The sequence below is a fragment of the Neltuma alba genome, unplaced genomic scaffold (genome assembly GCF_004799145.2).
Source record: "Neltuma alba isolate B1F8T4 unplaced genomic scaffold, ASM479914v2 tig00001412_pilon, whole genome shotgun sequence".
Classification (NCBI taxonomy): domain Eukaryota; kingdom Viridiplantae; phylum Streptophyta; class Magnoliopsida; order Fabales; family Fabaceae; genus Neltuma; species Neltuma alba.
The window spans coordinates 37,010-62,802 of record NW_021632453.1 but is presented as its reverse complement, the minus strand read 5'-3'; the positions used below and the strand labels follow the sequence as shown (position 1 = coordinate 62,802).

The window sequence follows — 25,793 nt, the reverse complement described above, 5'->3', positions numbered from 1 at the left end:
TTCACATTAACATTCAGACTTTACTACATCTGTAAAGGAATTGACCACTGAAGTGATAATATTTATCAAAAACCAGTAGGCCCATGACAGAAGCTACATAACTGATATCCAAATGACAAGTTAACATTAAGATTAACCCACCGCCTAATATTTTCTTGTCATTCAGATTACAGAACATATCCTACCTAGTTAACATCATTTACAAAAAAGATAGCCTACCTATTAACCCTTTTCCCAAAAAAATTAAAAAGGGTTCAAGAGTCATTCCATTCCTATAAAAAAAAATTACCCCTGTTGGTATTGACATCAAACCTTAAGTTAGGTTTGGATTCTTGCATGTTCTTCTTGTGTGGCCAACTTGCTGGCATGCGCTACAATGGTACACCTTCTTGTTTTGAAACTGCGACTCTTGCCTATTTATCCTAGGCCTTTTAAGTGGTCGACTAGTCAAAGGTGGTGCCAAAAACACTTGACTTGCTATATCTTGCAGCCGATAGTTATTAGGATTTGGCATGTCAATTGTCACCACTGGAGTCATTGTCCTACCATAAATCTTTTGTTGGGACGTAATCTTGTAGCATTCTTCAAGAAAATCATACACATTGCAATTTAAGGCCTTGATAGCTGCACATGCATGCGGGCATGGTATGCCTGACATTTGCCAAGCTGCATAGCTACATTCACCTTTTTCAAGATCAACATTAATGGCTCCTTTTGCTGTATGGACACACACCCTCCCCCTTCTGTAAGGAACACTTAACATCTGTGCAAATCTCGCCACATTTTCCATCAATGTTGCATTTGTATTTGGGCCTACACCATTCTTCCATTTGCTCATTGCCATGCTTGCTGCATACATCTTCTTGGCTACTTTTTCACAATGCTCATGTATAAGTTGGGCAACATTATATCTTCTCTCCTTCAACATCCATGCATTGAATGACTCCATAAGGTTTGTTGTTATGTTGTCCTATCGTTTAAAAGGGAACTTGCTTAAGGCCCACTTGTGAATATCACCATGATTGACAAGCCATTCAAATAATTGGGAATTGAAGTGTCTCATGTTATCCATTGCTTGATCAAACTCTATGTCAAGCCTTGTATATGCAATGGCATCTAGGAAATGCAGTCCATCCTCCCTTGTGTTGCCACTTGTCTTCCTTTTTCCTCTATTAACTTGATCATTTGTTTACTGAAATTCTTCTTAACATGTCTGTAATAGTACGCATGTCGCTCACCTCCGAATATTACTTCTACAGTGCCTATAATTGCATTGTGTCAGTCTGAAATAATTGATAATTGCATTGACCCAACTATCTCCTTAATCATATGTAAGAACCATGTCCAATCCTCAAGTGTCTCTCCTTTCACAATCTCAATGGCAAAAGGTAATAATTCGTTGTCCGCATCATAAGCTGACGCTGAAAGTAGTGTCCCCTTATACGGTCCACTTAAATGACTTCCATCAATATATAGTACAAGTCTAGCACCAGCAATAAAACCCTCTATACAACACCTATAGGCTATGAATACATGCTCAAATCTGTTATTCCTTGCAACCACCCATTTTGCCACTGTTTTGTCATCGGTTTCCTTCAATCGGTCACATATCCATGGAATAAGCATGTAAGTTTGATCAGGTCTGTCATGTATGTCCTCCAACGCTTTTTTCTTGGCCCTGTATGCTTGCTTGTATGTCAACTTCACATCATAATCTCTTTCCAACCTCTTTTATATCATTTGGATGCATGTCTATGTGATCCCTAACCTCTTCAATTATAATTGATGATGTCAAGCTAGCTGATCCACCATGTGTCACGTGAAGATTGTCTTGGGCATTATGAACATGCTCATTTTTGAATGTCGTTACATGTAAAAATGCTGGAGTACTCTTTTTAGCTGCTCTTGCACTGATCCTCCATAGACAACCTTCAACATTACATTTGACATACATATGGGCATTAGAATTCTTTACATATTTATACTCAAATTTGTTTGCAATGCTGAATTTGTGTAGTTTCTTCTTGAAATCATCTGCATCTGGAAAAGTCTACCTCAATCCTAACAATACTGTCTTCCATTTTAGGGAATTCATCCCTGGCAAAGGAGTTGGTGCACTCTCTACTGCATATGGCAGGCTAAGAACATTTTCAGCTGCTATGTAATTCACACATTCGACAGCATCCTGAATCATTGGCTCATCATTTTGCTGTGACAGTCCCAATAATTTTGACATGCTGCATGTATAATTACATTTGTTATGATATTGACAACAACATTATGGCAATTAACAACTTCCATAACCAGAAACTTGTGACTTACTTGTTTCGATCAGCCACTTCTTCCTCCGTATTCTCATTACCTTTATCTGCTACGTAAACATGTGTATTACTATCATTATATTCAAATAGGTTGTCAACTTCATCATCATCAATAAGATCTATTAATATCCTATCATTAATGTCCAATGTGTCTTTAATGTCGCAACTATTATTATCTACACCAAACCATTCTCCTATCATAACCCTCAGATCTTCAAGCCTTATACCCTCCTTTATCACTCTTGCCCTGGCAATTCCACCATAGTACTTAACTTCACCATCACCATTTTCTGTAAAGTTCCTACTCACATGAAAGTAACAAGCAAGACGCTTTGAAGATGTTGACCCAATGTTAGATGTCATCAAAGCTACCTAATCTGCACCAGAGGAGCATAAATCAATATTTTAGTTCCCCAATAATCAATTTCATTTATCAGGATTTCAAAACTTTTCTTAGGATTTCACAAAAAATACAACACCCAAAAAATGCGCGCACACACCTGCTGCATTAACAACTTAAATATGGGATTTCACAATTCTAATAATGAATTTAACAACACTGACCACCTCATGTTTATTGTTAGCCCCCAAACTTCATGCCCACGTTATTAGTTCCCACCATTTTTCCATTTCTGATGTATCACTCTCTCATCCTGGTCAGATTCTTCATTTAAACCATCTATACTCATAAACCCATCCCCATTCGACCATGCACCAGTAAACCGACTTGAAAACCCAAACCCATCGTTAAGCTCCACTTTCTTACGTAATACCCACATTCAACCCCTCTCTCACTACAAACCAAGTTGCCCACAAAGGAATTCCACCGTAATAAATCAGATTTGTAGAATGGTGAAAGTTGGAGGAGTAGATACGAGCATTTTAGGAGAAATTTTCCTTGTCTTTTTCGTCTTCTCAGCGTTCGACTCTGCTCCAGTTGTGTTTTTCAGTTTTTGATCTCTCTCTCTTCTGCTATTACGTGTCGTGTTCGTTCTTCATGTCTTCATACTGGTTCAGGGGCATTTCAGTCTTTTTGGTGAATTATCCAAATTCCAGATTGATACCCCATGCCCATTTTGTCATTTCAGTAATTTACATGCCTATTTTGTCATTTCAGAATTCAACAGTCATTTTCTTGTCATTTTTCCTATAATTTATGCTGAAACTCCTATAATCTTACACGGAAGAATAATCATTTAAGCTTCTGGAGGTTTTAAAAACCTCACGCAGCCTAAAATGAACATTTTTTTATCCATTCATTAAGCAGATTTTTTTTAGTTTAATTAGTTAAAATGCGGTTTGCATTGATGTCTGAGGAAATAGGCAAAAGCAAAAATATCCACCCACCACATATGGCTCACAAGCAGAGACGCCTCAATGAGAAAAGAATTAATAGCTACATTCACAATGAGCAAAAGGAGACAGCAAGCCACGAATGTATAATAAAACAAATAATGAGCAGCACATATATTTCAACCTTAATGGGAATTAAATAATTAGAACAAGATAATCACATGTCATTGAAAAGCAAATGAGAACAGGTGAAAACACGTACCTTTGGAACTTACTGCAAGAAAAGAACATAGTGAAAAAAACCAAACAATAAAATGGATAGCAAGATGAAATGTCCTACACGAGATCCTTTACTATCCGCATGGGATATAACACAATGCAAATAGGAGCTTTTATAAATGAAGTTACCACCTTGACAGGAAGACACAATTGTGTGTCCATGAAATGCTTCGCCATTTGACCATGAAAAGGAGATAGGATACTTATATATCTTCATCCCATTAGAGATGTTTCTTGGTCAAGAAAACTTTTCCTCTTGCTTTCCTTTTTCCTCCAGAAAATTTTTTTTCCTCCTCCAACCTTTACTATCTTGGTTTTTCAATTTTTTTTAAATTTTAAATTTTTATTTTTTCCAATTATGACTCATAATGTTACTTTTTAAATTGAGCACTAAATCATCATTAAATTGTGATTTTTATTTTTGTTTTCATTTTTTTAACTATTCACAATAATGACACCAAAAGATATTTCCACATGGAGGAGCCAATCATCTTAAATGAGGGACTTTGATTTTGATTTTTGATTTTTCTTATTTTCCTTTTTAAAGAGTTTACCCCATATTTCTTAATTTGGAGGTCAATCAACAATCAACCACATCTTATTTTTTATTATCAATTATGGTGGAGAAAATTTTCTTTTTTAGGAAGATTTTTAAACTTGGTCTCCGAAGAATAATCAAGGGAGATTTTCCCATTATCTTTTTTTATTAATTTTAATTTTTTGGTTATTATTTAGTGGGCCTGATAAAATGGGGTGTTTACACAACTCAATGTGCATCTATTGACAAATACAACAATTGGATTTGACAAGTGCTACAGGATATAAATATAACATGAATATCATACTACATTTATATTTCATTTACAAATTCATATGTATATGCAATGTAATTAAATAAAGTTCAAAGCCCAACCAAAAAAAATTGGGTAGGTTGATCGTCTATCTAATAACTCCTTGATTTGAGGTGTTGACATCATTTATGAACCACATAACAATGACCACGGGTTGCTAATAAACAAAGTAAGTGGAGACATAGACAATAGATCTGAACCTCCAAGTAAGTCATTCATCTTATAGCAAATGACAGGTCAAGATATTGTTAATAACAAGTTTCGACTAGTGAAAAGAGAAGTTAAGTGGCAACAAATAACAATAGACAACATTATTTCAAAAAACAAAATATAAAAAAAAACTTACACATGTTATTGCCCATTGAATAATCCCTTACTGGTTGTGAATTTTGATCTATATCTTCTCATATATATATATATATGACCACTTTCTCTATTGAAATTAATTAAATGTCTTACTCCTTTATCATTTTCAAGGTTGACAAATTTACTTGTATCAAAAGTAATTGCGAATTTCATAGCAATTTTATTACTTTCTTTTCTCATAATTAATGCTATCATTCTTTTCAATTCTTCATATGTTATGCCTTTCTTTATGGTTCTTATTGTCACACTATCTCCCAACATAACATATTTTACCTACTACACCATTAAGTAATTATCTTTCTATATAAAAGAAACAGAATAGATGCTTCCCACTTGAACTCACCATCTTTCATATAAATATGTGACAAACATTTCTCATTAATAAGTAAAAAAGCAATATTGACAATTTTCGCATAATAGGGGTTCTAGGACCAAAAACTTCTGCTATATTCATTCATTTTCACTAGGAAAATAGAAACAGAGCATAATAGACTGAAAAACTGAGCATAAATTCATAATCCTACCTACACATGATGAAACAACACCTAACATTTCTTAAATTGACTTATCATTTAACCTCATATCACTTTACATATTCTGATCACATATCTTTTAGTTTAAATTGGATCATATAACACTTTTTTTTGTTATAATTTGATATGGTATAGACCTAATATTCTCTCATAAATTTAATTGTCAATTGAAACCCCAGATTTGTCAATAGCTGCACATTGACTTGTCAACAGAGACTTTTGCACTTGTTAATGGCATTCTACACAAAAAGTTTTGATGTAAACATATAAGTTAGTATCAAATCACTTTACATATTTTGATCACACATGCTTTCAGCTTAAACCAGGTTATATAACATGTTTTTGTTATAATTTGATATGATTTGAACCTAATATTATTTCAAAAATTGAGTTGTTAATTGAAACCCCCTAACTTATCTATTCATTCACATGAACTTGTTAGGCCATACCCTTACACTTGTTAATGACATTCCGTGATATTCATATATAAACCTCATACGTACTCATTTCAGCACACATGAAATACATTAAAAAAACCTTCATCAATCACGAAATCATATCAATACACATGAACTATACAATGACTTCATTATATTAATTATAAATTAAGGTTCAATCATTATTCAAAATACAAATTAAAATAATATATGTTGGGGTTGTTTTTTTTCCTCTTGCTTTATAGGTTCCAATGTAGCAACAATAACAGTTCATCGCTATGGAGGTTTTTCTTCAAATGACTTAGTCCTCATTAAGATTATCTTCTTTTTCTTGCTATTGATGCTATCATTCATCTCAATCTTCATATGTTTTACCTTTTTTTATAGTTCTTGTTCTCACACTACTTCCAACGTGTTGTATTTCACTTCTTACATTAGTGATCAGATGTCCCCCTATATGTAAGAAACAGAATAGATGCTTCCCATTTGAACTCACCATCTCTCATATAAACCTGTGACAAATACTTGTCATTGATAAATAAAACAGTTGTATTGACAACTTTTGATGCATCTATTGACATTCGACAACACATTTTGCCTTTGCATAACAAGAATTCTAAACCAAAAATTTCTGTCATATTCATTCATTTTCACTAGGCACATAGAAACAAAGCATAATAGACTGAAAAATAGAGCATAAAATTCATAATCCTACCCACACATAATTAAAAAAAAAACACCTAAAATGATTAAGAGGACATACAATTAAAATGAGTCATCCACTCCACATATGAGGCGACCTCCTCAATACTCACACCCACCCCCAATTAAAATGGAAACCAAGATTGAACTTTTCATATATACTGCAGCGAAAAAGAATGTAAATTTTATGGATAATGAGTCCTAAAAAATGGCTCCCCTAGAATAATCAAGATGACGGAACTAATTTTAGAGCTTATTACCTTCCTCATGTGGCAGAAAAAATGCGTGAATGACATCTCTTCTCTTTTGTTCTTCTTTTTCAATCAATGAGGGGAAAAATGCCTTTTTAAAATTCTAATGTTTTACTCACGGCACAGGTCTCTAGAGACTTTACATTAATTTCAGATTTGAAAGGACCTTATATTAATAAAATGTATTGTTTGGGACCTATGTGTAATTTTTCTTAAAAGAACATGCACTACTGTTGAGTGCGGAAAATAGTAACATGGTTTTGGTGTGTGTTCCCACCACCAGTAGTCACAGCCTCACTGACACGGTAAGTTCATCGTTATCATCTGAATCTGGTCATTCTTAATTGACTACGTTTTGATAATTACAAACCTAGCTTACATGAAGCTAAATCAAATTGGAACCAATTCTCATTTATTACATTTACAAACCTAGCTTAAATGAAACTAAATCAGATTGGAACCAATTCTCATTTATTACATTATGTTAGTGTTAATGTCTTCTCTGGCGGCAGCGCCTGTGTAAGATGCATAATCAGATGATCACGAGTGTTCTGGTAGTGGAGATAGCCACTGGCTTTGAGTGTCCTGAACAGTTTACTGCCAACAATGTGGATTTGGAGCTTGTGGCTGCTTCCTATCGCTACTCCTTGGCGAGAGATACCTTTATGATGATCCTGTAATAAGATTGCATATGCAATGTCTTGTTCTTGTTGGTTTTAATATTATTTGCCTTAACAATTAATGGGTAAATGGATCTAAGACGTATTTATGAACAAATTTTAGGTCCAATTGGTTTTATACATTTATAGGATCAAAGTCTCCAATTACGCGTATTATTTTGTTATTGTTAGTTGTTAAAATAGACATGTACGCTTATAAATTCACTTACAGAACATGGATATTTGTTATTTTGCTATTGTTAGTTGTTAAAATGTGTATATGGATGAATTTGAGCTAATAGATATAAGCAATTTGATTCAAATTTTATGGATATAAGTAATTTGATCTAAGTTTTGTCCTATATATACTTCAGTTGCAAATCAAGATAAACAGAATTAAGTTGTCCAAGTGTATTGATATATTTTCAACCCAAGCTGGAACGCTATCTTTTCAATCAAAATGAAGATGCAAATAGAGTTGAAATTTCTGTTTTTCTCTGTCACACAAACTGGACATGGTTTTAAACAAGCCTCTAATTCGTCTACCCTCTCTCTCTCTCTCTCTCTCTCTCTCTATATATATATATATATGACTGGGTTGAGGTTATATTGATATTCACAAATAAGTTACTCTTTTGGCCCTATTTATAGGGGCAAAGAAAGAATCAATTTTTTGATCATATTTACAGGAGAGAGGGAGAAATTTTTTATATAAATATATAATTTTATCTGTCATTTAGTATTATGTTGATTTTGTTTTAAAAAGGTATAATGCATATTAGATAGATATAAAGTTGGAAAAGTTATCAAATTTTAAATAGAAATTAATGGAGTCTAAAGCTTTTCTTAGTCTGCATGAAATATGTTGGAAGTGATCTATAAATAGGATGAGAAAACTATTTAGTTTGAAAAAAGTATTAAATACAGTGTAATATTTGATGAAGTTCTATTTAGTTTCAATGTGATATTTGATGAAGTTCTATAAATAGGATCAGAAGACTATTTAGTTTCAATGTAATATTTCATGAAGTTCTATCATTACTTAAAGAGGTAGGAGATCATTTCGATTTGTGGATGAAGTTGTCGACTTTGCACAACGAGTTTTAACCAGAAACACTGATGGTAAAGAGTACAACGCATTGTAAGTTGGCTGGGTCGCTAATTTTAATTTGTTTGGTTGGATCAGCGGCAACAAAAAACACAATCCTCCCCAATAGCACAATAAAGCAGAAGCAACTTCTTGTTGCTTTATTAATAGGAATTGGATCCAGCCAAAAAAACTAAACTCTCATAATGTGATAAATTAATATTTAAAATTTTATTAGAAAAGATTTTTATATTTAGTACCTGATAACATTTGAAATAAAATTACCTCTGATTAAAAAGTATCTATGCGTCGAAAAACAAAAAAATGTCTTGTTGCCTCCAATAGTCACGGTGCATTGTCCCATCTGCTCCTTCACACGTCATCATCCTCTCTCTCTCCCCCCCGGGGCATGAAAAATGAAGGAAGTCGCTATTATTATTTTTATTTTGTTTTTTGGTCACTATTATTTTTATAACTAATAGTCTCTACCTAAAAGGATTAAAACAATTCAGCAGTTAAGAAATTTAATTATTACTTTCAATTTAATTTTTATGTTTGACTAATCAGAATAAAAATTATTAATTTAATTTTTGTAATTAAAATAGGACAAGTATGTTTTACAAATTTCCCAATAATACATTCAGTCTTTTTAACTCATTTTCACAATTAATTTTAATATTTCTGTTAAAATTATCATATTGTATACGTATAATACAAATGTGTTATAAAATTTGTATACTTTTTAGTCATTTTATACCTAAATTTACTTTTTCAGTAACTAATTCAAACAACTCTATTTTTACAAGTTAACTTATTTACAAAAGTTAATTCAAACATAAAGTACATTACTCAATCTATTCAAACATGAAGTACATTACTCAATCTAACTTTTACTTAATATTAAATTTCTAAAAATCAAATTGAAAATAAGTCACTTTTATTACTGTCAATCCAAATGGGCACTAAGAGGCGGTACAAGATCAAATCGTTGATTGACTTAACTTTTATATAGTGTTTATATGAATTCACACACGCACACAAACAATACAATAGAAATTTAACGGTGTTGAATTATGGGAAAATTACTTAGAAATTTCCATTTGAAAAATTAATTAAGGAATGGGACATGCAATAAATGTAGAAGTATGAGTTCCTCAAGTATTAGCAAGTGTGATAGGGAAAAATCACATTGCCTTGGAAGATGCTAATTGCATATATGGATTCTCACTTGCGTATGACAGATGCCTACTTGCATATAAATTTTTTGTATAATAAGAATACTAATTACATATAACAAGTGCCTACTTGCATATATGATTGATTTTTACTAGTATATGGGTTTAATGGTAATACGTATGCTCATATATGTACATAACAGATGTTCATTTGCATGACAAATGTCTACTTGCGTATGATGAATCTATACTTACATATGGGTTTATTACATGATATGGATGTTCACTTGCAAATGATGAATCACTGTTTACATGAGTTCTTATTCCATGTTATTATTTAATATGGATTCTAATGACATATGCCCATTTGCATTTGGGTTTTTATTTGCAATGATTGGAGGCTTTTTTTCTCATTTTTCTCACTGCTTATTCCCAATTATTAACTATACATTGAAGACTCTTATTATTATTCAATGTTAATCATTTTGTCTTCATCTATAATAATAATAATAATAATAATAATAATAATAATAATAATAATAATAATAATAATAATAAAGGCTCATGATTCATCCCAATAAAATTAACTCTTTTTTTTTTTTAAATTGAACTAGTTTTTTAGTTCAAGCACTAATTGCTTGAACTATGATTAAACAATTAAATAATTAAATCTCTTATTTAATTTATATTATATTTAATTTGATAAAAAGCCCTTATTAAGCAAATCTGAAGCCTAACAGTTTAAGACCACGTGAATGGTGGATGGATTCTTAAGAGAATTTTGGGAGCTTTAAGTGTTGCTCAAAGAATCATGTATTTGGAAGTTAGTTATGTTGTTTTACTCCTCACTCTCACGTTGGGTATGCTTGTCACAAATTAGGATGATTTCCCCGGCTTTCAAAGAAGTTGGTTCCTCATGCTTTAGTCAATTTTCTCTTCCCCCATGTTTGTATGGAGAGAAAATGGGGAGGAAAGAAAATAAAAGAGAAAAATAGGAGAAGAAATGGCTTTTTCTTTGTTTGGATGAGAAGAGAAATGTGAGAGGAAAGAAAAGTACGGAAGAAACATATTATTGTATTTAAAAGTTCTCTTGATTAATTTCAGACTATTTTTTTACAATATTTTTCAAAGATCATTTGTTAGCAGTTGTTTTGAATTATTTTTTGAAATTTATTTTTTTTTAAATTTTTGAACAACTTTTAATTGACTTAGGATCAGTATACATTTAGTACTCTAAAATATTTTTTTAGGTGTATTTATCATCCTAAAATATTTTGTTGTGCATCCAACATCTTAAAATACTTTTTTAAATACATCTAGTAAGGTGAAATATTTTTAGTATGTCCAGCACTTTAAAAATTTTTTAAGATTCATTGAGTACCCTCAAATATTTTTTTCTGTACATTTAGCACCAAGACAAAGAAAAAACTTCAACATGCTAAATGCACTTAAAAAAATACTTTGAAGTGTTTGATGTTCCTAAAAAATAATTTTCAGCACCAAAAAAAAAACTTCAAGATGTTAGATGCATCAAATTTGATCTAAATTACTTTCTCAGTAAATTTTAATTTATCAAACTGATTTTTTAAAGAATATATCCAAAAATAAATTTTATTATAATAAATAATTTTTATCAAACTAAAAACCAATCACATTTAATATTGTCCCCCCGTGTGAACTTAAAACATAGGTAGAGAGAGCCCAATGGACCTAGAGTGTAGGAAAGTCCTTGAAATTTTTCTCATAAAAATTCATTTTAGTTCAAACCCACAACATAAAGGGGTTACAATTTTGTCATCCTCTTGTATTTATTTTCAACACGGTTGTTTTAGTATCCCACAATAGCTGAAACAGCAGTTCTTAGTGAGAGGATGCATAAAAGAACAATGGGCAAGCTATCATGCTTTTTCAACAAAACCATAGCATGTAGATGTCTCTCTTTAATCAGCAGCAAATCATTGACTCAATCTAAAAGAATTAAGAAAACACTAAAAGAACACAAATCGAAGTTTCTCCCAAGAATAAGCCTTGAGAAGTAACCTGAATTCATTGTCACTTTGTAAGATTTGGTGCATCAGACTCAAGCAGCAACTTTTGGTTCAGTGGCAGCCACATTTGCGTACAGAGGGTGGAGGACATGACCTTCCTTGGGTTCAACATGCACCCACTTGCGACCAGTCAGTTTGTTTCTTTCAAACTTCACCCAACCTTCTTTCAACGCAAAAAGAGTATGATCTTTCCCAATTCCAACATAGTTTCCCGGATGAAATCGGGTACCACGTTGCCTAACAATGATGTTTCCAGGTATTACTCTCTGCCAGAAGAAACAGAGAATTCTGCCGTGAGTTCAGGGCTAATCACTGATTAGATTGTGAAGCTACCTTTTCTTGTCTTCCAATTTTTAAACGGTGTAGACCTGAAACTTGATCCATAATCAGGTCTAGTTCCATTTGTCCTCTCATAGTCTGCCATAAGCCAAACTCTTGCTTAAAGCAACAATATCATACCTCACCACCAAATTTCTTGACACCAAGATTCTTGGGTTTTGAGTCTCTTCCATTCTTCGTAGATCCGGCTGTCTTTTTGGTAGCCCATCGTCTGAAAACCAGACTCAATCCTTCTCCAGAGACATCTAAACTCAAATTAACGGGAATAAATCATTACATTCTATCTCTTGTTAGAAAAATACAATTACATAAGCTAATATAGCCATCTTGAAATTTATACCACTTGAGATTCTGTAAACAGGAGCATTCGAGACAAGCTCCTTGATATTCATCCTTCTGCATAGCGACGCTGCAAAATTCATCATTTTGTTCACCTGAAATACACAAATCGGTATGGAAAACATTCACTACTGCAAAAGCCCATCAATGATGCCTATCACCTATGACCATTGGCATATAAATACATACAATAAACATGGGACAGTATGATAACAAAGTCAAATTTCTTAATTATTTTGCTTTAAAAAGGAATTTATCAAAATAGGCCCACATGTGCCAACATAAATCTGCGGGTGTAAAGAACAAGAGACATACAAAGAAAAGTATTATATCCCACAGTAAATAAAATAGCAGAGATTGGTCCTAGTGATTTAATTTTGACAGATTTATCACCAAATCATAGTGGAAGAGAAGCAATGTACATCATGAACCAATAACATTCTCAAGAAAAGTTAGCATTGCCATCATTATCAGCATTAACATGAAAACAAATTTCTTATGGTCAATATGTTACTACTTTCTCTAACTTCTTAGTTCAAGCTTCACACAACAATTGCCAAATATAATATTATGTAGAGATGCAAGACAGGAAAATATAAATATCTATATAGTCTGCCCAACCACATCAGCATGTTGCCAGATGTCCATTGTCCTCGATGGAAGGGAGAGAAAGATTAACAAGATAAAGTGGGAATGTGAAATAAAATCAACTAGAGAGAGAAAAAGAAAAATTAGATTCCAAGCAGCTTCATTACAGAACTGCAGAAGCACAAAGATTGGAGGGAATAACTCTTCCCAATAGCCCAAAGAAGATGGCAAAGAGCTAAAAGCAGAGTGTGTTATTGTGTTTCATGACACGCTAACACAAGTTGAAGAGTGATTGTTTAAGGAAAAAAATAAAAATCATCTGGTTGGGTACTCGGGTGCTGATGAAAAGAACCTAATGTATATGAACCCAGTTATGCTGATATCAAGCATTTTTGTCAAATTTTATATTGCTGAATTTCACAAATACAGAAGCTCGACCACTCCCTCCAGATAATCTGTAAATGTGATTGTACTACAGAGTCAAATGCTTTAATATACAAGTTCCCATTAAAACAATTCATATAAAAACCCGACCAAACAAGGAAAAGAAAATCTAACAACAGCTTTGCATAGTATACTTTTTTACGAAATAGGTCTCTGTCCTACTGTAAAGCATGCGCATTACAAACAACAATTACCACAAGTTATCCTTGACCGACGTAGCTTAGGTTTTAAGACAACCCCTTAGTCCATAAATTAAACATCCATCAACCAGAATTAGAGAGTTCTAGCGCTTCAAAATGATTTCCTACCAGTTGAAACAGTTTTCTGTTGTATAAATATTAAAAAAAAAAAAAAAATCAAAGGGTAGTCAAGACAGTAAGGATATTTGGCTGTTAGCTTGAGTGACGCAGCCATTTTCTGGTGTATAAATATTTTTTTTTTAAAATCAAAGGGTAGTTAAGACAGTAAGGATATTTAGCCGTTAGCTTAAGTGACGCAGCCTAAGACTATGAATAAAACCCCTACTCAATCGTAATTCTCAGAGTAAGACTTATGCGTAATACAGTTTCAGACTATTCAGAATTCTCTCATCTCTCCCCCCCCCCCAAAACAAAAAAAAAAAAGGAAAAAAAAAAAAAAAAACCAAACCCTCCTTTCCTCTTGGTTTCTCTACCTCTGTTCTACCCTGTTCCTCTATCCTTTCCCTCTTCTCTCCGTTTCAAAATAACGATAAGCCATCATTTTCTAACAATGACTATCAATGGAAATCTTAGCTTTAAGAGTTTATTTATTCAGATTATGACCCTTTCCGATATATTTCTAAGTGAATCTAGCAACAGATTCCCTGCAACCCTTATAAACCACAATCCTGGTACTGCATCATCTGGATTGCCTAAGATAGCATCCTATTTCGTTGATTGACAGAAAAAGGACCAACAATGAGAAGGTGAGGTACACCTCGTCTTCATCAACTAACAAAAATAACATGAAAGCTATCTACATAAGACACAACATAGAGGCTATGACCACAAGGTAAGAACAAAACAGAGGGAGACCAAGTCTAAACAGCGAGAAATATAAAGGTTTTCATCCCGTCAAAATTTTCCCAAGAGGAAAATCTTATCTTTATTTTTTAATTCCATTTGCAGATCGTGGAAGCAAATGGTTTTTATATTGTTGTATTCGTAAGCTAACTCCAAAATAAAGTCGTTTTCCACAAGCACAACTATAAGTTCTATCACACAGTTGATTTGGTTGTTTTAGGATAGGAGGAAGTATTACTCTTGATCATATGGATTTAATGAATCAAACGCAAAGTTCACTACCAGTTGCTTATTATTTTTATTTCCGGTTTAATGAATCAAACCCATGGTTCACTAAGCACAACAACACGAAAACCCAACAATTGCATCAATAGAATGATTGAAGAAACAATAGATAAACTCAAAACCCACCTAAAGAGCTGTTGCAGGAAAATGAAGAAAAATATTGCACTTCGGGGGGGGGGGGATTGAAATAGGGTTAAAAAACGACCTGATAGATCAGATTGATACCTGCTCAGCTGAGACTGGGCGAGGGAGGGGAGACGGCGCCGACTGGCGTCTGGGCGGGTGACTACCGACTGGTCTGCAGGTGCAGGTCTGGTCGAGCTACGACTGCGCACGAAGGCAGGAGGGACGAACGACGGGGACTGGGCGGCTGCGCTGGTGGTGGTGACCGGTCTGCTCGCGGTTGTCTGGTCGAGCACTCGAGCACGGTGTCCGTCGAAGGGAAGGGAAGGCGCCAAGAGGGAGTAACCGACAGTGTGATGGCGAGGGCCAAGACAGGGAGTGACTAAGGGAAGCGAGAATGGCAAAGCCAATTTATCGCTACAGGCCCCAAACGACGAGTGTAGCTCTTGACTTGTGAAGTGAGAATGATGGGCCGACGTTACCGCGGTTTAGGGGGTGTTTGGATGAAACCAAACCGTGGTTTGGAAAAGTGATTCTGGAGAATAGATTTTGGAGAGAATAGATTTTATGAAGAATATATTTTGTAAAAAAGTGATTCTGAGAAGTGATAGTGTTTGGATAGTTGTTATCAGAAGCACTTTTTATATATACAAATTACTAAAAAAAAGATATAAGTTAATATGATAATTACAAAAAAAAATAGATTTTATGATATATTTTAATTTGAAGGAATAAAATTGTTAATAATATATTTTTTACCAACATAATTAATAATACATAAGATAATATAATTAATAAATAATTAATGTGTATATATATTTATAAAATATAAGATTAAATATGTTTATCAAAAAATATGTTTATAAAAAAAATAACAAGATACATATCATATAGGCTCTCACACTCTCCCTTTTTTCTCCAAGAGCAAAAAAATTTTGCTTTTTCCAAAACCATGGTTTTGACCCAAAACCATGGTTTTGGTTTTTAGAGGGGGTGTTTGGGTGATTGACACCCCAAACACACCCTTAGTATGTTTTCCTAACTCTAATTAAGAGGCTTATTTTAAAAGAAAAACCTTGTAATAATTTGAGTTCCGCAATTCCACTAGTTAGTTTTTAGCAAGGTACTAAAAACCAGATCTGTTAGTGAACCGGTCAAGATAGTGAGTTAAGTATAGTTAAGATAAACCAAACCGGTAATAATTAAAATAATATAATTAAATTAAAATGTGTAAAAAATTTACTAATAAAACTATAATTTTAAATTATTTTATTATTAGTATATAAAATATTTTTTCCTCATTATTTCTCTCTCATTCACGTGCCCTTCCTTGTCCTTTGTCAGATTTTCTTTCTTCTCAATGTCATTTCATCATTTCACTCACACTATTGTCAAATCACCGTTCTTCTAGCTTCTAAGTCACCATTTCTTTATCTTAGGAGTTAAATGTGAAACCTCACACACAAAGAAGATCTGCATCTAGCTGTGGAGGTCACCTCTTTCATTCGCCGATTAGCGCTAACTCTTTAGTCTTCACTTTTATCATCAGAATCCATTATGGTGATGCCACAGCTTGTGTCGTTCTTTTCGAATGTAAACGCATTCACTCTTGCCACTTGCTTTTTGCCTCTTTCTTTCATCTTTTTCCTCTCACTTTTTTCTCTCTCATTGTTTGCGACGCCCTCCATTGTTTCTAGTGAGTTAGAAAGTTAACTCAAGCAACTCGCCTAACTTGGCAAGTTACTGGGGTTATTACCAAGTTATCCCGATTTATACCGAGTCCTGCCAATTCGTATTTTTACTGGTTTAGAAAGTCAACCGGACCAGACAAGCAGTTGGTTCATCAATTTCTGGCTGGAACTAACCGGTCCGGTCTGGTTTGGTTTTTAATACTATGGTTTTTAGAGCAGGGTTCTTTCATATGCCATACACATCAAGTCTAACAAAAACCCTTTCCTGAGGAAAAACACTTGCAAAGATTCCTTCAAATTTATGTTTAACTCTTTTTGGTAGTTCGAATGGAGATAGTCAAATTTCTAAACTCTTACAAGTAAGCCCAATTCCTACTCTAAATCTACTCAATATATTTGATTGGGATGCTACTTCCGGTCTTAAATATAAAAACTAGTTGATAGTTCTAAATGTGAAACCCCTATTCACTTTATCTCCAAAATTTATAATGTATTTCCATCCAAGTATAGTTTCAATACATCAGTAAATCTCTGCTCTTTGAGGGCGGGGGTTCGAATCCTTACTTGTTAAAAAGGGTACCGGGGAGGGCTTTACTTGTCGCCCGGCCCGAATCCGGACTAGTCGATCGCTCGGGTACAACTGGCCTAAAGAGTTTGGGGCCCAAAAAAGGCGCGGTTGGATACCGGATGGTTTATATCAGAAAAAAGATAATTTAAGGAAGTCAACACATGTTTGTTACAAATAACAAACTTAACTAATTTTCTTAATCTCTTCAAATTAGTTATTTAACTTTTATATTAAGGACTGGAAGCGGTAATAAATATTGGTGGCTGTTGTAGCCGAGTAGTCGTTCGTTTTCGTCACTAGATGTAGCTGACCTTATACTGCGTAAGGAATCTTGCCTTGTTGCATTTGTTGTATCCTATCCCCATTGTCAAACAATTTTACACAATTCCAACCCCACGTTCCCAATATAAAGATCGACTGGAATGGAAGGGGAATGGTAGTGGTCAGTGCTCAGTAAAGGATGGGCACATGATTCTGTAAGAATAGGTACATGGCAATAATGGTTTGTTAGGAAACATTTAAATGTTTGATTGGGATTTGTTATGGAGACTCAAGAGTATTTGGATGGAAACTAAGCCATAATTTTAAAAATAATTTTATCATATACGAAGTAAGTATATAAAAGGAGTTTTATTTCACCTTTCATAAAAGTACTTTTTTAAAGTGTTTTCTGATGTTGTTCCCAAACAACAATCAACTTTTTTGTCTGCCCAGAACCCAGTTCCATTATATTACCTATAATACTTAATAGAAAAAACTAATTTGACTTTCAATTTAGTTTTAAATATAAGATATTAATTCATTTTATGTTTCATATTTATCTAATTTTTTTTCAAAGTAGTCATTGTACTAATTGCATATGTTAAAAATTTAGTCTACATAAATATAACATCTATGCTCTATAATTAGCTGAGTTTATTCCATACACTGATCGGCTACACACTCATTGTACTATTGTTATAAACAATACGGCTTAAGTATGACTTTTAGGCTATATGCAACCTCGCTATATAATTTGCCCAAAAAGGCATTTCCCTACTGCATAGCACACGTGAGTTCCTTTACGCTCAGTATAATAGGGTGTGGTTGCAATCTTCTAAAATGCTTCCTTAAAAGCAGGAGAGACTATTCAAGGTAATATGCACAGATGTTCTACATTTATTTCTTGCCATTAACTTCACTTTCTTCTGCTATATAACGCTTACTCATAGCTTCACTCCAATACATACTGCACTCCACGATCCCCATATTGGTTTTTCTTGCTTCTTTCATACGTAAATCGCTATGGCCCTAAAATATGATAGGCTTGATGAGATCTCTCCTTTTGTGGAGACCTAGAAGATAGTTGTTAAGGTCGACAAGCAGTTCATAAGGACTGGTTTTGACTTTAGAGAAAGGGATTATGGATACCGAAAGAGTGTCATCTCCCTAGACATGATTGTATTTGATGAGCAGGAATGAACTATACTTTATTGTCTTAAGTGTTGTTGTTTGTTATTTTAACTTTAAACATCTTCTCCTGGTTTTAGAATATGAGAATGATGCTGAGGATCATGGGGGATGATTTGGTTGATCGATTCTGTAACCTCATGATAGAGTCAAAGGTCTATATGATCCAATACTTCAAAGTTGGTATTAAAGGTGAGGGCATCCACTCCAACCACCACATCATATTTCTCCATAGTACTTTGGTTCAGGAGCGCAATTACCTGTTCCCTACTCACTGCTTCAAGCTTTGGTTTGTTGATACAATCCTAAGGGAGCCTTCAAGTGGATATAGAGTGAGAGGTTGATTCTGAGCACCTTATACTAAGATTTATCATTCTTTTTTAATGCTTACTTTGCTTTGGTAACTTGCTTTTTCTTCTTTCCAGATGTCTGTGGGTTGTTGGTTAGCACTGAAAAGCTAAATGGGCAAGGGTTAAGGGGCTTCTTACACATGTGCTAACTTTTGTCATACAGGACACACAATATGAGTATGATCTTTTTCTCAAGTGTTGAAATTTATGTGGTCGTATGTCATGTGCTTCGCTTAGTTTTTTGTGTTGGTTTGTACAGAGGTAAGGTGTGTTCTGTTTGGTGACTGTGCTAAGGAAGCATGGAAGAGCTACCTTCAAGAGAATGAAAAAGCTTGTGACCTTTGTGAACTATGCAGTGGTCAAAAAACAGCAAGGTAGATAATAGTCATATTTGTATCTACCATTTCCTAAATCAGTTGCTTATTTAATTAATTCTTTTCTCAAACTACAGATTCCTTCTCTCTACAAAACTATGTTAGCGCAAAACAAAAGTGTACTAAAATTGTACTTTCTTGGAGATAATGGCTGTGAGGAGAGCTCTTATGGCGAATGGGAGTACCCGAGTTACTATATGTTTACACAACACAACTAGGGCTCTTTATGTATTTTAAGAAGATCGATGTAGCTGTTCTCATTAGGTTGTTTTGTGGAATATGTGTTATTAGACTTTTGGAGCATGGGAATATACATGATCCCAACTGTAGTGTGTGGAATAGGTGTTATTAGATTTAATGTATTAGGCTTTTGGAGCATGGGAATATGTATGATCCTAATTACATTGTGTGGAATAGACGGTATTAGAGTGAATATATAGGGCCTTTGACGCTGGGCATATATATGATCCCAACTACTGTGTACTGGTAACTATTTTGTAGTCATGCTTGATCTATTTTGTGGCTTGATAGCCTTCCAGTGTGTTTAGGGCATATAAATCATAATACATATATCTATTATTGAAATCTTCCTCTCATGCTTACATTTACAATGTTTTTATGATTGCCACAAACTTGGTTCCAAGCATTATGTTTGAGTGGAGTATATTATGTTCACCTCTTGAGCAAAACAAAAATCCATAATGAGTAATGAAATAAAAATGGAATACATTTGTTTTAAGCATTATGTTTGAGTGGAGTACATTTACAAGGTATTGCAATTTGGCTCGATTTACGTCTTTGCTCATAAAATACCAGGTAATATCGTGTAAAATACAATCATAGAAGGTAGCAAAATACAAAATTATTATACGGACATGCGTTGCACCTCTGAATTGAATTAATGGTAAAAATGCATAATAATATTTAATGTCATATCATTACTAAAAATCCACTTTCTCCGTACTACCAACCTTCACTCCGATAAGATGAGTCGACGTATGAGAGAAGTTTTAGATGAAAATGTAGTTGGTTTCATGTAAAAAGAGGTATATTTCTTGATTTAACAAGAGAGTTAATGTTTTTTGTTTACATTATTTTTTCCTTCCCATATGGGTGAGCTCTGTAAGCATCCATAGCAAGGAAATTAATATATTAGCTTCCTACTTTTTACATACCCAAAGTCATTACATCTTTGACTTGATTTTTAATATCATTTGTTCTTTTTTTTTTTTGGCTCTCATAATTAGTGTACTGTTTTGTAATAAAAATGGTAAATGTCTCCTCGATACATGAGTATGGGATGTGTTGTTGTTTTACCTACTCTCTGAATAGTTTGACCCCCATATATTATGTTTACAAGGGGAGCTATACTGAAATCAAGCTCAATCTTAATTTGTAGTTGTATTAGTATTCAGATTTGTTTAAGTGGCCATTTATGTAGACTATCATCATTGCTTTGAGCTAGATATGTGAGCATCGTTCAATTAGTCATTGTCTACAAAACTACTATTTCTTGCCAATCTCTTATATAAAGAAGTCCCTATAATACCTTATTCTCATTATTCACTAAATCATCCTTATTATAGTTCATATCTTTGGTGTAAACCTGAGGATTTTGTCTGCTGGTGAATCCCTAAGAGATTGTAGATATCACGTCCATATCAATAATGTCATCTTCATACCTATTGGTATGATGACCACATTAACAGATATTTAGATGTATAATATTTAGTAAAACCGGTGGCCTTAAACAATTAAGTATTAATTGACTTGTGGAGACATAAGCAAAGTTGCCATAAAACATAAGCATTGAAAGAGATTGAAATGTACTGGTAAATGATGCTTAGAATGAACCTTCATCTCTGCATCCACTCGAAAGATTCCCCTGACTCTATACTGATGGTGTTAGATTACTCAATTATTGTTGATTAGTTCATGCGAAATGGTGTGGAACAATATCTTTGATGTCCTGACCTTAATTATTTAGCTTCATAGTAAATTATTTGTGTTATCTAATGAATGATTATTTTCCTGATCAAACTTTTGAAATACATTGGGAATCTGATATGCATAGTATGGGCTATCAAGAGGAGGGTTTGGCATATTCATTTAGCTATGGAGCCATGTCCATGATTTCTACTGGTGGTCATTTAATGAACAACGTCATCCTCATATCTTGCTGCTTGCAATATTTTGTTATCATAGCAAAATCTTTGACCTTCCCAAGAGTTGATTATTTCCCCCGTTAAAAGTTTGAAATTCATTGGGAATCCGATATACATGATATGGGTTGTCAAGTGGAAGATTTGGCCTCTTCATTTAGTTGTGGAGTCATTTCCATGTTTTCTGCTAGTGGTTATTTGATGAATGGCTTCATCCACATATCACGCATATTTTGTTATCATAGTAAAATCTTTTACCTTCCCAAGAGTTATGTACGAGTTCCAAAGAGGTGGATTGTTAATAAGGATGAACTAATGATATACTTCTTGCTGCTACACATCCCTTAAGATATTGACGATGGGGAATGGTTGCTATCCTTTAATGAATTTGTAGACTTAGTACGGCATATGTCAAAAAGTAATCCTTGTGTGGGATGGGTGGCTTTACCTTAGATAGATTGGAAATAATTAGAAGAATTAGTATTAATTAGAAATGAAAACTAAACAAATTGTATTTTAGGCACATTCATGAATCCTAATATGTATTTTTCATTAAGTTCACCACTGTCAAAGTTAGATTTCCCGTCAAACGGCAGGTGTGGTGCGAACATAAGATGGTGTGCTCCTTGTGTTTCACTCATAGAAGAGTAGCTTATTAAGATATTCTAAATACTATTAGCACAAGATCACAATTTGCTGCTTCTGCAAAATGGCAACCATAAAAACATCTCTTCTCAAGGATCTGAATGACTCTACTAACAGGTGGAGGATTTTGGTTAGAGTGATTAGAAGGTGAAATGTGTATAAGAGGAACTCGCTTGCTGAGGTCTTCTGCATCTTCGTGATGTTGATTGACCAACAGGTTTGATTACTATGTGTTCATATGTCTACTGTTTTATGCATATCTGTATGATTTGATTATATTTATATGATTATGTCGTGTTATTGACACTTAGGGACCAAGAATCCAGGCCTCTATGATGAACAAGAGCATCTTCAACCTTTACAATGCTAGACCTATGGAAGAGAAGAGCTACTTGGTGGCTCACTTCTTGGTGTCTCCGAACAATAAGGAGTATACGGCCACCAACCATTCATTTAAGCTTACTTTTAGGAGCCATACATTAATAAAGGAAGAGATTACCAAATACCCATGTACTCTTATAATTTCTTCCCCATACGTGATATCATTAAGGTGAAGGAAGACAACTACATTGAATACCTCATTGGTAAGGATAATGTCGGCTTGAATTTTTTTTTTTTGTCTGTTGCACTTTGACTTTTGAAGCTCTACAGTTACATGTTCTAAATATTTGTCTTATCTGGCATCTAGATGTCATTGGTTTTGTGTTATTGCTTGGTCACCCTGAGGAATATAGATCTAACAATGAAATCAAGAACAAAATTTGATTGGCGCTAGCAAATGAATTGTAAGGATATAATGAGTAATTTTTTCTTCCTTTTCATTATAAGATATAAAACTGATTTGTCCAATAAGGTGATTGTTTCATTCAGGGGGAATATTCTTAGTTGCGTTCTCTATGATGATTGTGTAACCAATGTGTGCATGATGGGCTTTGCCAACATGCAGGCTCCTGTCGCGATGATTGTGCAACTTGACAGGATTGGTTTTTAATAAAGATGGTACTTATTTTGTTGAAGCTGATCAATCCTATGTGTCAGTATTAGAACTTTGGTGCATAGGTTTTTATTCATGCTATATGGCATTCATTAATTCAGATTCATGTTTAGGTGTGGCTGAGGTAGGTGGCTCTTACCATACAACACTTTTTGTTCAATGCTACGTTCCCAGAATTCAAGCACTTCATTGACGGGTATGCAAGTAAACTAGTTTCATGTGCTAGCTTGCTATTTTTTACTGATATCAAATTGAATTTGTTAATATGATAAATATTATACAAATAACAATGAGCAGTGCCACAATATTACCATCTCCTACTATCAGCAGCATATCATGTTCTGCCTCTAGCCAATCAAGTGGTTAGTCTGCATCAAGCCTAGTCCATAACCATCCTCTAATTTTAAGTGCAGACATTTCTAATTAGATAGCGGTTCGTTTATAGAAATTTTCATCCTTTCCTATTATTATATATGTAGGATAATAGTTAATAAGTTTATTGTTATTTATGTGACCTCTTTTTCTTTTTATAGGATGTCTTATTCCTCATAAAGTATCTTATAGGCAAGGTTGACACTTTGTATGGATGGTTTTATAAAAGATGCTCAAGATGTGGTAGTAAACCGAGGGTTGTGAATAGAAAATCTTCATGCCTCAATTACAAAAAAGGACAAGTGACATTAACATTTGAGCCTAAGTATATAAATTATTTGTTAATGTATGATGATATTAATTACTTATTGGCTTAGTTGTTTCAATTAAATGTATTAGATGTTATGGTGTTAAGGTTCAAGGTTCACTACACGGTTGAGGACTCTTCTGGGGGGGTTGTGGTGTTCTTTGACAAACAAGCTTTCTCCTATTTCCAGAAAATTGCATTTGAGATGCAGAAAGCTATGCTGAAGGTAGTTTGCTATTTTGTTAGCATTGATCAAATGGATTTTCTCTGCCATTACTAATTCAGTTGAGACAAATGCAGGAGGGAGAAGAGGATGATTTTCCAGATGAGCTTGATAACTTGGTTGGGAAGAGGATGATACTGAAGCTGAAATTAAACAAGTATAATGTGGAATTCTCAAATTTAGGAATTTCTGTTGCCTCATATATAGAGTGCACCGATTTAATAGATGAGTTTAATGAGGTTTTTCAATTATTATCAATTACCCATGATTATTCATGTTTATATTTGTTTTCAAATATCCTTCAATTCTAACTGGAATCTCCATTTTACTTATAGGCTTAGAAGCAAAATATCAATGATGTTGATGAGGTAAATATTAAAGCACATAATTACATGGTAATAACTTTGTACATTTTGCTAAAACTTTTGCTAACTGGTTAAGAAATTCAAGGGTTTGACTCTGTTGCTCCTGAGACTGAGCCTGCTGATATCACTTGTGAGGAGAATGATGAAGAGAATGTTGGGGTTAAAGAGATACCACTCTCAAAGATCATGGGGACTTCTACTTACAGAGCAAAAAGGAAGAATGCTAGGAAGAAGACTCTTGCAAGGAAGGAGAAGTATGCGCATTCACTAAGTGTTTCACCTGTGAAGGCCTCATCCTCAAAGCCTCCCAAGGCCATTAAGTAGGAGAAACTTTGAATGATTGCTATGTTAGGTTGTTTTGCTATGTTGCTTTCATATTTTGGAATGGTTCATATAAAGCCATGATCAATATTAGTTATTTTCACCCTTAAAAATATAGTATTTGCTATTTCTCAATTCAGTAGACAGTTTATTATGTTATCCAGTTCCTAAGTTTATGTTAGTTGATTTGCTATACCAGTATGACTAATATATGTGATGGTTTTTATTTAATTTATAGATCCATTGGATGTATTTTATTGCATTGATTTTACATGCATTTGAAGCTTCAATCAAGAGTTCATATATGACTTAGAAGATGTAGTAAACGGTAGTTTCATTGCATTTCGGGGGTGTTAATGCAGTGATTATAATGCATGTTGAAAATACTACATGATTTAGTATGATTAAATCAATCAATTACTATAGTAATGTAACTGATGACAACCATGCCCACCTAAAACTATAAGGTTGAATAGTCCAGGTTGTGAGACTAATAATAATGATCACAAATTGAATATTAAAGTAACATAAAACTTATTGAGATGGATAGTGTTTGAAAATTGTCCAAAGATGTTAACCCAAGGAGAGGCATCAATTATTTGGTTTTGACTGTAATTAATGAACTTAGTTCCCATAGTACCAATGTATTGGCCCAAAATCACAAGTGAGGCCTAGACTATATAATGGTGTCAAAGCAAGAAAACATATATGCTGTGTAAAAACCCAAGAGAAATATTAGAAAATATGTTCAGTAATTTATGCATTATGCAATTAAGTTCTACACTACATGTGTAGGGGCCAATAGCACG

General features: G+C 33.7%; 2 protein-coding genes across 2 annotated transcripts; both read right to left on the bottom strand.

The window, feature by feature from the left end:
• Positions 1-313: 313 nt before the first annotated feature.
• LOC114756865 (uncharacterized) lies at positions 314-844 on the bottom strand. Its single transcript, XM_028945803.1, has one exon. The coding sequence runs from the start codon at positions 842-844 to the stop codon at positions 314-316; it is 531 nt and encodes a 176-aa protein (XP_028801636.1).
• Positions 845-11,826: 10,982 nt separating this feature from the next.
• Positions 11,827-13,640, bottom strand: LOC114756845 (50S ribosomal protein L27-like). The gene is made up of 4 exons (XM_028945787.1): positions 13,621-13,640; positions 12,682-12,775; positions 12,462-12,586; positions 11,827-12,268 (listed from the first exon to the last, which is right to left on the bottom strand). Exons 2-4 carry the CDS (start codon positions 12,764-12,766, stop codon positions 12,035-12,037), a joined length of 444 nt encoding a protein of 147 aa, XP_028801620.1. The 5' UTR covers positions 12,767-12,775; positions 13,621-13,640; the 3' UTR covers positions 11,827-12,034.
• Between the last annotated feature and the right edge of the window lie 12,153 nt (positions 13,641-25,793).

Coding starts and splice junctions, on each gene's coding strand:
- LOC114756865 (XM_028945803.1), bottom strand. CDS start 844: ATGGCAATGAGCAAATGGAAGAATGGTGTAGGCCCAAATACAAATGCA.
- LOC114756845 (XM_028945787.1), bottom strand. CDS start 12,766: ATGATGAATTTTGCAGCGTCGCTATGCAGAAGGATGAATATCAAGGAG. Junction 12,587..12,681: donor TGTTTACAGAATCTCAAGTG/GTATAAATTTCA, acceptor ATTTGAGTTTAG/ATGTCTCTGGAGAAGGATTG. Junction 12,269..12,461: donor TCAAGAAATTTGGTGGTGAG/GTATGATATTGT, acceptor TTCTTCTGGCAG/AGAGTAATACCTGGAAACAT.